The sequence below is a fragment of the Nomascus leucogenys genome, chromosome 7b, assembly GCF_006542625.1.
Source record: "Nomascus leucogenys isolate Asia chromosome 7b, Asia_NLE_v1, whole genome shotgun sequence".
NCBI classification, from domain to species: Eukaryota; Metazoa; Chordata; class Mammalia; order Primates; family Hylobatidae; genus Nomascus; species Nomascus leucogenys.
In genome coordinates, this window is record NC_044387.1 from 76,058,692 (window position 1) to 76,074,246 (window position 15,555).

Here is a 15,555-nt window from a genome sequence, read left to right on the forward strand (position 1 = left end):
TCCTACAGAATAAAAGCTTAACTGCCTTTAAACAACATAAAAGGGATTTTATGGTTTTGTCCTTCACTGCCTTATCTACAGCCATTTTGTCATCTGTGTTTCTGAAATGCTGGGCTAACAGTTGTCATGCACACATACCACAGTCCCTCCAATCCCTCCTGCTACCATACCTTTACTTAAGCTGATCCCCCTGCCTAGAATATCCACTTCCTGCTTCTCTTCCTGACAAATGCTTGCATGTCTTTCGAGCCTCAGTTTAAGCAGAGTATTATATAATGCCTGAAAGAAGTGTTGAGTCAATTTTTTTATTATTGTGGTAAGAACAAACATGAGATCTACCTTCTTAATACATTCAGTGCAAAAGACTACTGTTAACTATAGGCACAATGTACAGCAGATCTCTAGAACTTACGCATCCGCATGACTGATACTTTATACCTGCTGAGCATGTTTATAAACCAATGCTAAATAATAAAATGAATAATCAGAACATTTATAGAGTGCTAAATTTATGCCAATACTGTTCGAAGCACTTCAAATATGTGAACTCATTTAATTGCCTCAAACTCCTAGAGGTAGGCAACTATTATCCCATTTTTAAAGATGAATAAAATGAGAACAAAGAGGTCTCATGCCCAAAGTCACAAACTCTAGCAGGCTGCAGATCTCAGATTAAAGGAGAAGCATCCTGACTCCAAAGTTCATGATTTCAGTCATGTTAGTATTAAAATAAAAACATATCCTGTGAAAAACACTTTCACTTTATAGAGCAACTGTCACTTCAGTAGTGATTATAAAGTCTGGTTATTATACTTTTTACAAAAGACAAGCAAGGACAGAGAAAACCTTCAAGCTCTAATAGTTTCATAAAGCATTACTTGCTACTCAGCAATATCTCACCACATTAAAAATATTGAGTTCCAAACCTGTATAGAAAAAAAAAGTCAAAGAATTTAGAGGATAAACTCATGAACCATATCCCCTCTTTCAAAGATCAATCATTCATATATTAATTTATTCATTTAAATACCTAATATATTCTATATGCCAGATATTATCTTAGGAACACTAGCCTCAATTTTTACTTTTCAACCTGAAGAACCTGAGAATGACAACTTTAATATATTTTCTACAAAAATTCCACTTCCAGAAGTACTGTCAAGTTCCCAAAAAGAAAAAAAAAATGACTATACTCTAAGAAAAGTGCTTTTCTTCAATTGTATCAATGTATACAATTACCTATTTAGGTAATTATTTTTATATTACACATACTGAATATAACATTGCATATATAAGTAGAGCATTTAGGATCCTGATGCCACCTTGTGGTTAAAATACAGTATTTCCTTATTCCCATTGTAACCCACCACAGGTTTTTTTGTTTTTTTTTTAAGGTATAAAATAGGTGGATTATTGCTTTCCTGATTATCTACCATCAACTTCTAATTATATACATCCACCTGTCTCAGACAAATTTTTAGTTGCTATATATGCTCGCATTTTCTTAATAACAAAGTTCAATTATGTTCCTCTTCTCTCCAGCATTGATTTCACTCACTATACTTGGAAGGTACATTTTAACAAGTTAATTTCATTATGCATCCTGTTTGCATTTTTGTAGATTTTTATAGTTTATGAGATGCACTTCAATAAACTCTCACAATTTTGCAGGAATAGAAAGAGGGTTATTTTTAGCTTCCTCGTCATGAGGATACTGAAGCTTAACTTATTTGCTGAAGTCATATATAATATACAGAGCCTTTTCCCCCAGTGTCCTGGACATTATTCTAGTGTTCTTTGCTCTGCTTACATCCTTTGCTCATTTCAAAGTTAATGAGATTGTGGGGTCAGGAAGAAAGGAGCAGTTCCCCAATACATGCCTGAAATAAAGTTTTGTCTGACGTTACCACTGGTATCTAATGCGCAAAGTCTGAAATATTTACCAGCACTGTATTTACTGATGATATGGGAGGAGATTTTTATGAAGGTTAACATCAACTAATAATTCCTTTATAAAATACAAAGAAGACTGAAAAACACAAAATCCTTAACCTTGCATATACAAGTTCATGAATGGTGGCCCAGGGTATGTGAGAGGACTTGGTCTCTGTTTCATTCTATCTTTGTTCCTTTATGCTTAAAGTTCAGTAAAATTGTGGGGAGAACTAACTGTAATCCCAGATCACACCAGATACTTTCCTTTGGAAAACTGAACCTTAGTAGATGTTCATAGGCAATACAGAGACCGAATGGAGATTCTCTTAAGGAGCGCCTGGACGCTTCAACAAAAAACAGCAGCAATAACATAACTCATTCTTCAAATATACAAATGTCAAGAAAATTTTCTGGCACAATGTTGGTATGGCAAAGATTGTTTTAAGGATTAGTCTCAATATTGCTGTAACTCTAATCTTTGGAGTGTGAGAGGGATTAGACAGCATTCCATTCCAGTTCCACACCTACAAACAAAACTGAAGCTCACAGGTCTAGGTGTCTGGAGATCCACAGCTATGGATGCTATGGACGACTAAAGGTGCTTTGGCTTTCTATCAGGCAACAGCCTAGATGCAAGACAAAATACAACAGGTCTGTAAAATTGAAGTTAAGTCTGTCTCTTTTTCTTAAATATATACTAGCTACCATATAAAAATTTGGGGACTGATTATCTTAAAATAAACTTCCAAGAAATGCAATTACAGTAATCCTAACAAATTACCTGAAGATGTGCTTTTAATTGAAAGAATTCTGGGTTTAGGTTTCATTTTTATTTTGTCTTTTTCAAATTCCTCATCCTTATTTTGAGATTCAGAGAAAGATTTTACAACAATGTCTTCACATCCATCAGGTGCCATTTCCTCTTCATTTTTGATGGCACACACTGGCTCATCTTTGGTTATGTTACTGTTTGATTTCTTGGTTTTCAAAAACGATAGTTTTGAAGGATTCTTTTCTTCATCATCTGATATATGAAAGTCATTCATTTTTTTATTAACTGCATTTTCATCTGCTGAAGTGTCAGAAAAATCACCTAAGGAAACTGAAAAATGGAAAAGAAAAAATGTTTTCAACAGTATTTTTAAAAATTGTCAAGGTTACGTTCACTTAATCAAAAAAGTTTACCTTAAAAGCTACAAACAAAATTCTAACAATGAATAGGCACAAATGTATTTTATAAATAGACTTGCAGCTCTAAAAACACGGCTAACTCAGGCATGTTTCATTAACATTTATGAAATAAAAATTCCAATTTCATTAATTTATTCAAAATGTATTTATTGTGTGTCTGTAGGGTACCAAACAACCAAACACTGTTTGCTCTGGAAAAAGTCATCCAAAGGTCCCTAACAATCAGCCATGTAGCATTTAAATTAGATTATGGACTGTTAAACTTTTATTTGCAAATTACTTCCTCATATAAAATCAAGAACATTTGTAAATGGAAGAATTTAATTAGTAATTACTAATTATATTTTTTTCCATAAAAATTTTGGAACTACAATTCCATCTACACCAGAATATTAGATTTACTAAGAATCATAAGAAATGCTAACTCAACTATACAGCAGTGATTTAACTGTGATTATTACTGGTTTTACAGAAATCAATTACAATTATTCACCAAATTTTAAAGAATAAAGCACCAGGCCAGGCGTGGTGGCTCACACCTGTAATCCCAGCACTTTGGGAGGCCAAGGCGGGTGGATCACAAGGTCAGGAGTTAGAGACCAGCCTGGCCAATGTAGTGAAACCCCATCTCTACTAAAAATACAAAAATTAGCCAGGTGTGGTCGCGGGCACCTGTAGTCGCAGCTACTCAGGAGGATGAGGGAGGAGAATCGCTTGAACCTGGGAGGCGGAGGTTGCAGTGAGCCGAGATTGCACCACTGCACTCCAGCTTGGGTGACTGAGTGAGACTCCATCTCAAAAAAAATAAAAATAAAAAAAATAAAACACCAAGTTTAGAATTCTGTATGCTTACACCTGAAACTAAAATGTTAGTACGTTTACATGGCTAAAAGAGACCAAATTATAATAGTACTGATATATGAAACACGAAGAGTCTGTGGTTTTTAAATTTACCCCTTATCACAGCCAAAAAAAAATCTGATTTATAGCAAGCTTTATAAAAGTACTTCTAACGTGCACCAAAGTTTAGTTCTGTGGGACATAGTTACTAACTAGCTGTAGCACCTCCTAGGGTTGATCTTAAAGATGAACCGGTCTTCTCCAACATGGTTTACCACTGGCAGCCATCCTTTTACTGCAAACTTGCCATCAATTTATATTTTCGTATACACACTTAGAAAACAAAACAACAACAAAAAACAAAAATCATACAACTTCTTGAAAATTAAGAGTGGCTTTCTACTAATTAAAAAGTTGAAAATCTAAAATTAGTGAATGCATAGGTATTATTTTAACATAAATGATTGAGGGGATGGGTGGTTGGGGGGCTGGCTAAATACAAAACTAAGGAAGCAAAAAGAAGAAAAGTGGTTCACTTTTCCACACTGTCACATACCAATCTCATCACTGTCAAAGTCATCTGAGTATTCAGAACTCCTTTGTCTGGCTGAGCGAGCCGTAATTGCTCTTATTAGCTCATCCTGAAATGAGATACTGAAATCAATTTCCATCCAAACATGGAGGTATCATATTTACAAGTAATTCTTTAAACAAACAATGCTTGATTAACGACTGCTTTCAAACTTAGGTTTCATTCATCTAACAAATATTTCCTGCAAGCTCACTTTATGCCATGTACCCATTTTATGCCTCATACTCAATGCAGAGCATCACAGACAAGAGCCCTTCCTCATGGAGCTTGCAGTTAAGCTAGAGGAGACACACATTATAGAATAAATTAATTGCAGGTTATAATTAGAGCTGGAGGGTAACAAACAAGAAGGGGCTCAATTTAGATTATAATTTATTAAAAACTGGTATTTTGAAAGAAATTAGTATTTTTAAGAGCTTTTGTCTCGGCATATTTCAGAAATGGATGCAATCAATATTGCAAACTTAGAGGCTGAGTTCAAAATTGCAATGACTCAACAGAAAAAAAAAACTTAAACATGTTACAACAGAAAAACAAGTTTTTATATAAAAATGGCAATATAAGGTTGCAATTCAACTTTTTAACTTAGTAGGAAACTAGTATTGAGGCTACTTTGGTAGTCTTAAAACCATATAGGGGAGTTTGTAATACTGGATGGAGCCCAAACATGATCATGTGCAAAACCTCAAAAGAAATATAAGATTTACTCCTGCTTTATATAGGACTGTTTCTGGAATCACCAATTTCAACCCATCTAAAACAGTGCTTACACTGGGAAATGATTCCACATAAAAATACTTTACCTGGAAAGTCGTTCTTTTGGTAACTTTTGGACTCTTTGTATATGCCAAAGTGGTGCTAAAAACTTCATCAGACATAGTGTATTTTTTTCTCGTTACCTTTATAAAATAGCTAATTATTAGAATAATTCAACTTCTGATGGTAGCTGAAATATACAAAAAAAATCAGACTTTGCATGCTTGAGAATTTATTTTCTTACATTTGATTCTATTCGCCCCACAAAGGTCAAAGAAAAGCATCTGATATGAACATTGGGCTACATCTTCACTTACAAACGTTCTTGTAAAGAAACAGCAAATTCTCACAACAAGCTTGTTTAAAAAGATTCAAATGGAAGTTATCCTAAAATAGTTTTGCAACTACTTAAAAACTCTGCAAATAAATGATTACAGGTTAATACGACAAAATGCTGCCAATTAAAATAGAACACCTTATTTTTCACCTCTCTTCTAAAGTATAACATTGCATTCAAAATAAGTCATGTCTTATTTAAAAGGCCATCAAAAGGATCGTCGGCGTAAAAATTATGAGCACCACCACCAAAATATATCTATATATTTGCATATAGCGCTATTCAAAGAAAAAGATCGTAATGCTAACCCGCAAACAGCCATCGATATGTATTGCAAGCCAATTTTTCCTCTCACAAAAGTGTTAAAGAGAGCCAGCTAAACAAAACGACGAAGCTTTCGCAATGAGCCGCATTAAAATCGCGGTTTCCGGTGCTCGGAGCAGAGGCCTGGCAGGGCCGCCCACAGCGTTGCGCGCCCCGGGTTCCGTTCCCTACCAGGCCAGGTGACGTCCGGGTGCTGGACGCTCCTCACCGAGCCTTACGCTGAGCACCAGCGAACGCCAGGCCCGTGCACGCCCAAGAGCGGTCTCTGTCCGGATCCCCCATGGCCCCCAGGTCCCGCTTTCTGTTCCCAGCCCCGGACGCCCGCGGCCAATTCCCCGCGACCCTGAGAATCAAGAGCCAAGCGTCGGGTAGGAGCTGCTCACCGTGGTCTGGGCCTGGCAGCGTCCGCAGAGCCGGTCCTGGACCGAGCGAGGAGGAGAGGCTAATAACACAGGCGGAGGGCGGTTGCTAGGAAACAGCGTCTTCGGGAGGAAGTGACTTCCCCACCGCCGGGTCTTTCGGGTACCCAACACCGCTCTTCGGCCCAACGTGTCGCTGGGGCAACCACCCAGACGAAGGAAGTGACATCACCTTCCTGGGTCTTTGGAGAGGGGCTCATTATTGGCCGCTTGTGTGCATGTGCCGTTGCCTAGGAGACAGGACCCGCCCAACTCCTTACTCTTGCCAATAGAGTAAGGGTCCTTATCTGCACGTGTTGCAAATAAAGCACATTCCTCGTTTTGCCACAGGACGTGAAGTTCTCTGAATCGAAGTACAGTGTCAGTGAATGGGACAGAATAGTACGGTAGTGACGTTTGCAGAACCCTGTTTCCGACTGCACGTTTGAATCCTGGTGCCCCTTTTCTACACACGTGATTGTCCCAAGTTAAGGTCTTTATGACTCAGTTTCTTCTTCTGGGGGAAAACAAAAGTGTACTAATAATAGACACCTGAAAGGTTGCTGTAAAATTGAATGAAATAATGCAAGTGGAACACTTGGAAGAGTGCCTGGAATTGTATTAGGTATTAGATATGCTCTTTATGCAACTAAGCCGCAAAGCGCCTGGAGAGAACTCAGCTCTTGTGGACACAGCTGAAAGCCCATTTGACATCTTACTTGAATGTAAAACTCCCCCCTTTGTATACTTAGTGAGTAATCTTATTTGAATCAAACCAAACAAAATGATCCACTAGGCTAAAAGAGCATGTGCTACTAAAGTAAAAAAAATCAACATCATTTAATTAGCATAGGAAATTCTTAAAGCAAATAAAAACCAAAAACGTTTATTGAAAGTCTTTAAAATAACATGAATTTTTACTATTTTTAATTTTTAAAAAGCTTCATCCTAGTTGAATTGCCTGAATGAATTCATTGACTAGTAATTAAACTCATACCTGGTGTTTTTTCCACATCTCTAAAATATGTTAATATTTCACTAATTCAATTTTGTATAAACAAATCACATTGAGATAGAAATTTAATAAATCAGTGTATTGAAAAACTAAATGTGCATAACAAGAAATAAGAAATTTCATAAATACAATGCTGTATTAATCAGAGTTCTCTAGAGGGACAGAACTAATAGGATATATATGTATATATATATATATATGTATATCCACTCATCTGTATCCATTTATGAAGCTGAAAATGTACACCACCTCTACACACACATACCCAGTATAGAAAATGCTCCCTATTTTCTATTAACTCATGGCACTACTGTTGAACCCTTCCAGGTTCCTCTCATGCTCCTGGAACCTCCTTTCTACTGTAAAACATTCTCTCACTTTTTCCTCTATAATCGCATCCTTATCTTAGCTAAGCAAAACTATTTTCTGAATAAACTATCTCCTTGAGGGCTTTCCAAATAGGGACTGCTGTAGAAGGAAGATTTCTAAGTTCTCCTAGGTCCTCACATCCTCAGTGACTGCTCTCCTATTACTCCAAACTCTTCCTCCTCACAAACCAATATTCTATGTACTATTTCTCAGTTTCTGTCATCAGTAGATCTCTAGGCCCTTCTCCCACATTCACTGAGTATCTACAGCCAACCTATCCAATACCTGAGATCACACCAAGGTATGGTGTGGCCATGTTCCATTCAATGAGTTCTTTGCTCTATATTCCAAGACTTTCACTTGTCCATACCCCTAATTGTGGGGCTCCAAACTGGAAGTCTTAAACTGTAATACTCCACTGCGAAAGGCCCACGGCTTCCTTTTTTAGTTATTCTTCTCTTGTTATTTCTATTTAGGAACTCATCAAGACATGTAGACTCTTTTTTTTTTTTTTTTTTTACTTTTTCTTTCTTTTTTTTTTTAATGCGTGTATCTCACCTAAGATGTCCAGACTCTTGAGCTTTTCACATCTCCCCCCAATTTATCAGTTGCTCTCTTTGCTTCCTGCTTCCCTTTCCTAGCTAGCCCAAGTCCCACAATGTAGCTTATGGAGTTCTTTCTTCAGCACTTTCAACTTTCTCACTTCATCATTCCTCTGGGACACAAAACTTGTCCATTGATCATCCAAATTCTTTGACCCAACGTATTTCAGAGTAATAGTGCATCAATCCCAGCTTACAATTCTATTTTATTTTTAGAAACAGGATCTCACTTTTTTTGCCCACGACTGGGCTCAAGCGATCCTCCTGCCTCCATCTCCCCAAGTGCTGGGATTACAGCCATGAGCCACCATGCCCGGCCCCAGCTCGCAACTTTCTGTGTGACCTCAGGTATGTTACTTAAACACTCCTAACCCCAGTTTGTGCATTCATAGGTTGGGATAATACCTACCCCTTCCAGTGCCATTTTAAAGATTTCTTATAATACTTTGCACAAATACATATGATAAAATTATTTCCCCACTCAGGACAGTGCCCAGTAGAGCTGGTGAGTCAGTAACTGTGGTTCCCCCGCTTTCCCTCTCCCTACCAAGCTCACCTTCCACCTTCCCTCTAATTCCCATCCCTATTCTCTTTCATGTGTTTACGTGCCTGTCTCTTCCACTAGAATCAGTTTCTTAACAGCAGCAGTTTCTCAAAATTGACAGTTTGAGCAGAATCATTCTTTGCTGTGGGGACTGTCCTGTGCATAGTAGAATGGTCAGCAGCATCCCACCCTCCACCCCACTAGATGCCAGTAGCACCCTCCAAGCTGTGACAATCAAAAATATCTCTAGACATTGTTAAATGTCCTCTGAAGGACAAAATCACCTCAATTGAAAACCGCTGCACTAGAGTAATGGCAGTCAAACTTTTTTGAACAAGACCTACAATAAGAAACATTTTGTATATATATATCTACACACACAGTATGTGAAATAACTTCATCAAATCATTCTTTCCCTTATGTTATCCCACTCTGATATGTTCTATTCTGTTTAAAAAACAATGACTAGACTGAGCCTCCACAAGAATAGTAACCTTATCTGTTTCATCTTTGCACTCACAGTACCTAGGCAAATTTTGTGGCACACAAGAGGAACACAAATACTTGTTAAATTGCAATGAATAATCATTTCTGGTAGTCAATAAAGAGTTTTAGTTAACAGAAGAAAAACAAAAATTAAATTTGTTTTCTGGTTGTGCCGTGTCCAAAATTGAACACCACCCTTGGCAGCTTCCAGGAGAAAAAGTTCTTCACCTCTGCTCTAAAATATTCTGTAGCCTAATCAATGTGAGCAAAAGGCAAAAATATACTAAGATATAAAATGTATACTACATATATAATCATGTGTGCACTAGGCTGTGACCTAAAATGCCAATGACCTATGGCCAAATTACTGACAGATACAAGCCTGTGACTTAAGCCAGATACTCAGAAGAAATAAACCTCCCTTTCCTTGGATACATATTCTAAAACTATAAAAATAAAAGGCAAAAATTAGGACATATTCAGGTAACAACTACCCCCTCTCCCCAAAATAACTTCTGTTGTATAAAACCCAAAGATTAAAAACTACGACATTGGATATAAAAACTGAGTCTTTCAATAAAAAGAGGAATGGGACAAATTAACTCAACATATTTTTTAAAAAACACTCATCATTTTTCCTGAAAGTACAATAGTTCCCTCTTATCCAAGAGGGATCCATTTGGAGACCCCCCCAGTGCATGTGCTGAAACCATGGATAATACCAAACCCCACATATACTCTGTTTTTTCTTTTTTTTTTTTTTTTATTATTATACTTTAGGGTTTTAGGGTACATGTGCACAATGTGCAGGTTTGTTACATATGTATCCATGTGCCGTGTTGATTTCCTGCACCCATTAACTCGTCATTTAGCATTAGGTGTATCTCCTAATGCTGTTCCTCCCCCCTTCCCCCACCCCACAACAGTCCCCGGAGTGTGATGTTCCCCTTCCTGTGTCCATGAGTTCTCATTGTTCAATTCCCACCTATGAGTGAGAACATGCGGTGTTTGGTTTTTTGTCCTTGCGATACTTTACTGAGAATGATGTTTTCCAGTTTCATCCATGTCCCTACAAAGGACACGAACTCATCATTTTTTATGGCTGCATAGTATTCCATGGTGTATATGTGCCACATTTTCTTAATCCAGTCTATCGTTGTTGGACATTTGGGTTGGTTCCAACTCTTTGCTATTGTGAATAGTGCCGCAATAAACATACGTGTGCATGTGTCTTTATAGCAGCATGATTTATAGTCCTTTGGGTATATACCCAGTAATGGGATGGCTGGGTCAAATGGTATTTCTAGTTCGAGATCCCTGAGGAATCGCCACACTGACTTCCACAATGGTTGAACTAGTTTACAGTCCCACCAACAGTGTAAAAGTGTTCCTATTTCTCCACATCCTCTCCAGCACCTGTTGTTTCCTGATTTTTTAATGATGGCCATTCTAACTGGTGTGAGATGGTATCTCACTGTGGTTTTGATTTGCATTTCTCTGATGGCCAGTGATGATGAGCATTTCTTCATGTGTTTTCTGGCTGCATAAATGTCTTCTTTTGAGTAGTGTCTGTTCATGTCCTCTGCCCACTTTTTGATGGGGTTGTTTGTTTTTTTCTTGTAAATTTGTTTGAGTTCATTATAGATTCTGGATATTAGCCCTTTGTCAGATGAGTAGGTTGCAAAAATTTTCTCCCATTCTGTAGGTTGCCTGTTCATTCTGATGATAGTTTCTTTTGCTGTGCAGAAGCTCTTTAGTTTAATGAGATCCCATTTGTCGATTTTGGCTTTTGTTGCCATTGCTTTTGGTGTTTTAGACATGAAGTCCTTGCCCACGCCTATGTCCTGAATGGTATTGCCTAGGTTTTCTTGTAGGATTTTAATGGTTTTAGGTCTAACATATAAGTCTTTAATCCATCTTGAATTAATTTTTGTATAAGGTGTAAGGAAGGGATCCAGTTGCAGCTTTCTACATATGGCTAGCCAGTTTTCCCAGCACCATTTATTAAATAGGGAATCCTTTCCCCATTTCTTGTTTTTGTCAGGTTTGTCAAAGATCAGATAGTTGTAGATATGCGGCATCATTTCTGAGGGCTCTGTTCTGTTCCATTGATCTATGTCTCTGTTGTGGTACCAGTACCATGCTGTTTTGGTTACTGTAGCCTTGTAGTATAGTTTAAAGTCAGGTAGCGTGATGCCTCCAGCTTTGTTCTTTTGGCTTAGGATTGACTTGGCGATGCGGGCTCTTTTTTGGTTCCATATGAACTTTAAAGTAGTTTTTTCCAATTCTGTGAAGAAAGTCATTGGTAGCTTGATGGGGATGGCATTGAATCTATAAATTACCTTGGGCAGTATGGCCATTTTCACGATATTGATTCTTCCAACCCATGAGCATGGAATGTTCTTCCATTTGTTTGTATCCTCTTTTATTTCATTGAGCAGTGGTTTGTAGTTCTCCTTGAAGAGGTCCTTCACATCCCTTGTAAGTTGGATTCCTAGGTATTTTATTCTCTTTGAAGCAATTGTGAATGGGAGTTCACTCATGATTTGGCTCTCTGTTTGTCTGTGATTGGTGTACAAGAATGCTTGTGATTTTTGTACATTGATTTTGTATCCTGAGACTTCGCTGAAGTTGCTAATCAGCTTAAGGAGATTTAGGGCTGAGACAATGGGGTTTTCTAGATATACAATCATGTCATCTGCAAACAGGGACAATTTGACTTCCTCTTTTCCTAATTGAATACCTTTTATTTCCTTCTCCTGCCTGATTGCTCTGGCCAGAACTTCCAGCACTATGTTGAACAGGAGCGGTGAGAGAGGGCATCCCTGTCTTGTGCCAGTTTTCAGAGGGAATGCTTCCAGTTTTTGCCCATTCAGTATGATATTGGCTGTGGGTTTGTCGTAGATAGCTCTTATTATTTTGAGATACGTCCCATCAATACCTAATTTATTGAGAGTTTTTAGCATGAAGGGTTGTTGAATTTTGTCAAAGGCCTTTTCTGCATCTATTGAGATAATCATGTGGTTTTTGTCTTTGGTTCTGTTTATATGTTGGATTACATTTATTGATTTGCGTATGTTGAACCAGCCTTGCATCCCAGGGATGAAGCCCACTTGATCATGGTGGATAAGCTTTTTGATGTGCTGCTGGATTCGGTTTGCCAGTATTTTATTGAGGATTTTTGCATCAATGTTCATCAAGGATATTGGTCTGAAATTCTCTTTTTTGGTTATGTCTCTGCCAGGTTTTGGTATCAGGACGATGCTGGCTTCATAAAATGTGTTAGGGAGGATTCCCTCTTTTTCTATCGATTGGAATAGTTTCAGAAGGAATGGTACCAGTTCCTCCTTGTACCTCTGGTAGAATTCGGCTGTGAATCCATCAGGTCCTGGACTCTTTTTGGTTGGTAAGCTATTGATTATTGCCACAATTTCAGAACCTGTTATTGGTCTATTCAGAGATTCAACTTCTTCCTGGTTTAGTCTTGGGAGGGTGTATTTGTCGAGGAATTTATCCATTTCTTCTAGATTTTCTAGTTTATTTGCATAGAGGTGTTTGTAGTATTCTCTGATGGTAGATTGTATTTCTGTGGGATCGGTGGTGATATCCCCTTTTTCATTTTTTATTGCATCTATTTGATTCTTCTCTCTTTTCTTCTTTATTAGTCTTGCTAGCGGTCCATCAATTTTGTTGATCTTTTCAAAAAACCAGCTCCTGGATTCATTAATTTTTTGAAGGGTTTTTTGTGTCTCTATTTCCTTCAGTTCTGCTCTGATTTTAGTTATTTCTAGCCTTCTGCTAGCTTTTGAATGTGTTTGCTCTTGCTTTTCTAGTTCTTTTAATTGTGATGTTAGGAAGTCAATTTTGGATCTTTCCTGCTTTCTCTTGTGGGCATTTAGTGCTATAAATTTCCCTCTACACACTGCTTTGAATGTGTCCCAGAGATTCTGGTATGTTGTGTCTTTGTTCTCGTTGGTTTCAAAGAACATCTTTATTTCTGCCTTCATTTCATTATGTACCCAATAGTCATTCAGGAGCAGGTTGTTCAGTTTCCATGTAGTAGAGCGGTTTTGAGTGAGTTTCTTAATCCTGAGATCTAGTTTGATTGCACTGTGGTCTGAGAGACAGTTTGTTATAATTTCTGTTCTTTTACATTTGCTGAGGAGAGCTTTACTTCCAACTATGTGGTCAATTTTGGAATAGGTGTGGTGTGGTGCTGAAAAAAATGTATATTCTGTTGACTTGGGGTGGAGAGTTCTGTAGATGTCTATTAGGTCCACTTTATGTAGAGCTGAGTTCAGTTCCTGGATATCCTTGTTAACTTTCTGTCTCGTTGATCTGTCTAATGCTGACAGTGGGGTGTTAAAATCTCCCATTATTATTGTGTGGGAGTTTAAGTCCCTTAGTAGGTCACTCAGGACTTGCTTTATGAATCTGGGTGCTCCTGTGTTGGGTGCATATATATTTAGGATAGTTAGCTCTTCTTGTTGAATTGATCCCTTTACCATTATGTAATGGCCTTCTTTGTCTCTTTTGATCTTTGTTGGTTTAAAGTCTATTTTATCAGAGACTAGGATTGCAACCCCTGCCTTATTTTGTTTTCCAGTTGCTTGATAGATCTTCCTCCATCCCTTTATTTTGAGTCTATGTGTGTCTCTGCACGTGAGATGGGTTTCCTGAATACAGCACACTGATGGGTCCTGACTCCTTATCCACTTTGCCAGTCTGTGTCTTTTGATTGGAGCATTTAGCCCATTTACATTTAACGTTAATATTGTTATGTGTGAATCTGATCCTGTCATTATGATGTTAGTTGGTTATTTTGCTCGTTAGTTGCTATAGTTTCTTCCTAGTCTCGATGGTCTTTACAATTTGGCATGTTTTTGCAGTGGCTGGTACCGGTTGTTCCTTTCCATGTTTAGTGCTTCCTTCAGGAGCTCTTTTAGGGCAGGCCTGGTGGTGACAAAATCACTCAGTGTTTGCTTGTCTGTAAAGTGTTTTATTTCTCCTTCACTTATGAAGCTTAGTTTGGCGGGATAGGAGATTCTGGGTTGAAAATTCTTTTCTTTAAGAATGTTGAATATCGGCCCCCACTCTCTTCTGGCTTGTAGAGTTTCTGCTGAGAGATCAGCTGTTAGTCTGATGGGCTTCCCTTTGTGGGTAACCCGACCTTTCTCTCTGGCTGCCCTTAACATTTTTTCTTTCATTTCAACTTTGGTGAATCTGACAATAATGTGTCTTGGAGTTGCCCTTCTCGAGGAGTATCTTTGTGGCGTTCTCTGTATTTCCTGAATCTGAATGCTGGCCTGCCTTGCTAGATTGGGGAAGTTCTCCTGGATAATATCTTGCAGAGGGTTTTCCAACTTGGTTCCATTCTCCCCATCATTTTCAGGTACACCAATCAGACGTAGGTTTGGTCGTTTCACATAGTCCCAAATTTCTTGGAGGCTTTGTTCATTTCTTTTTATCCTTTTTTCTCTAAACTTCCCTTCTCTCTTCATTTCATTCATTTCATCTTCCATCAGCGATACCCTTTCTTCCAGTTGATCACATCTGCTACTGAGGCTTCTGCAATCTTCGCGTAGTTCTCGAAACTTGGCTTTCAGCTCCATCGGCTCCTTGAAGCCCTTCTCTCCATTGGTTATTCTAGTTATCCATTCTTCTAATTTTTTTTCAAAGTTTTTAACTTCTTTGCTGTTGTTTTGAATTTCCTCTCGTAGCTCAGAGTAGTTTGATCGTCTGAAGCCTTCTTCTCTCAACTCATCAAAGTCATCCTCCATCCAGCTTTGTTCCGTTGCTGGTGAGGAACTGCGTTCCTTTGGAGGAGGAGAGGTGCTCTGTTTTTTAGAGTTTCCAGTTTTTTTGGTCTGTTTTTTCCCCATCTTTGTGGTTTTATCTACTTTTTGTCTTTGATGATGGTGATGTACAGATGGGTTTTTGGTGTGGATGTCCTTTCTGTTTGTTAGTTTTCCTTCTACCAGACAGGACCCTCAGCTGCAGGTCTGTTGGAGTTTACTAGAGGTGCACTCCAGACCCTGTTTGGCTGGGTGTCAGCAGCGGTGGCTGCAGAACAGCGGATTTTCGTGAGACCACAAATTCAGCTGTCTGATAGTTCCTCTGAAAGTTTTGTCTCAGAGAAATACCGGGTTGAATGAGGTGTCAGTCT

The 15,555-nt window shown here is 38.2% G+C and overlaps 1 protein-coding gene across 1 annotated transcript in view; it reads right to left on the reverse strand.

The window, feature by feature from the left end:
- Positions 1-6,558, reverse strand: part of MAP9 (microtubule associated protein 9) — a 49,426-nt gene extending 42,868 nt beyond the window's left edge. The window contains exons 1-4 of the mRNA XM_003257871.4: positions 6,359-6,558; positions 5,362-5,504; positions 4,523-4,607; positions 2,717-3,037 (exon numbers count right to left, since the gene is read on the reverse strand). Of these exons, the coding sequence (XP_003257919.1) occupies positions 2,717-3,037; positions 4,523-4,607; positions 5,362-5,436 (481 nt within the window). The 5' untranslated portion in view covers positions 5,437-5,504; positions 6,359-6,558. The remainder of the gene's footprint in view (positions 1-2,716; positions 3,038-4,522; positions 4,608-5,361; positions 5,505-6,358) is intronic.
- Between the last annotated feature and the right edge of the window lie 8,997 nt (positions 6,559-15,555).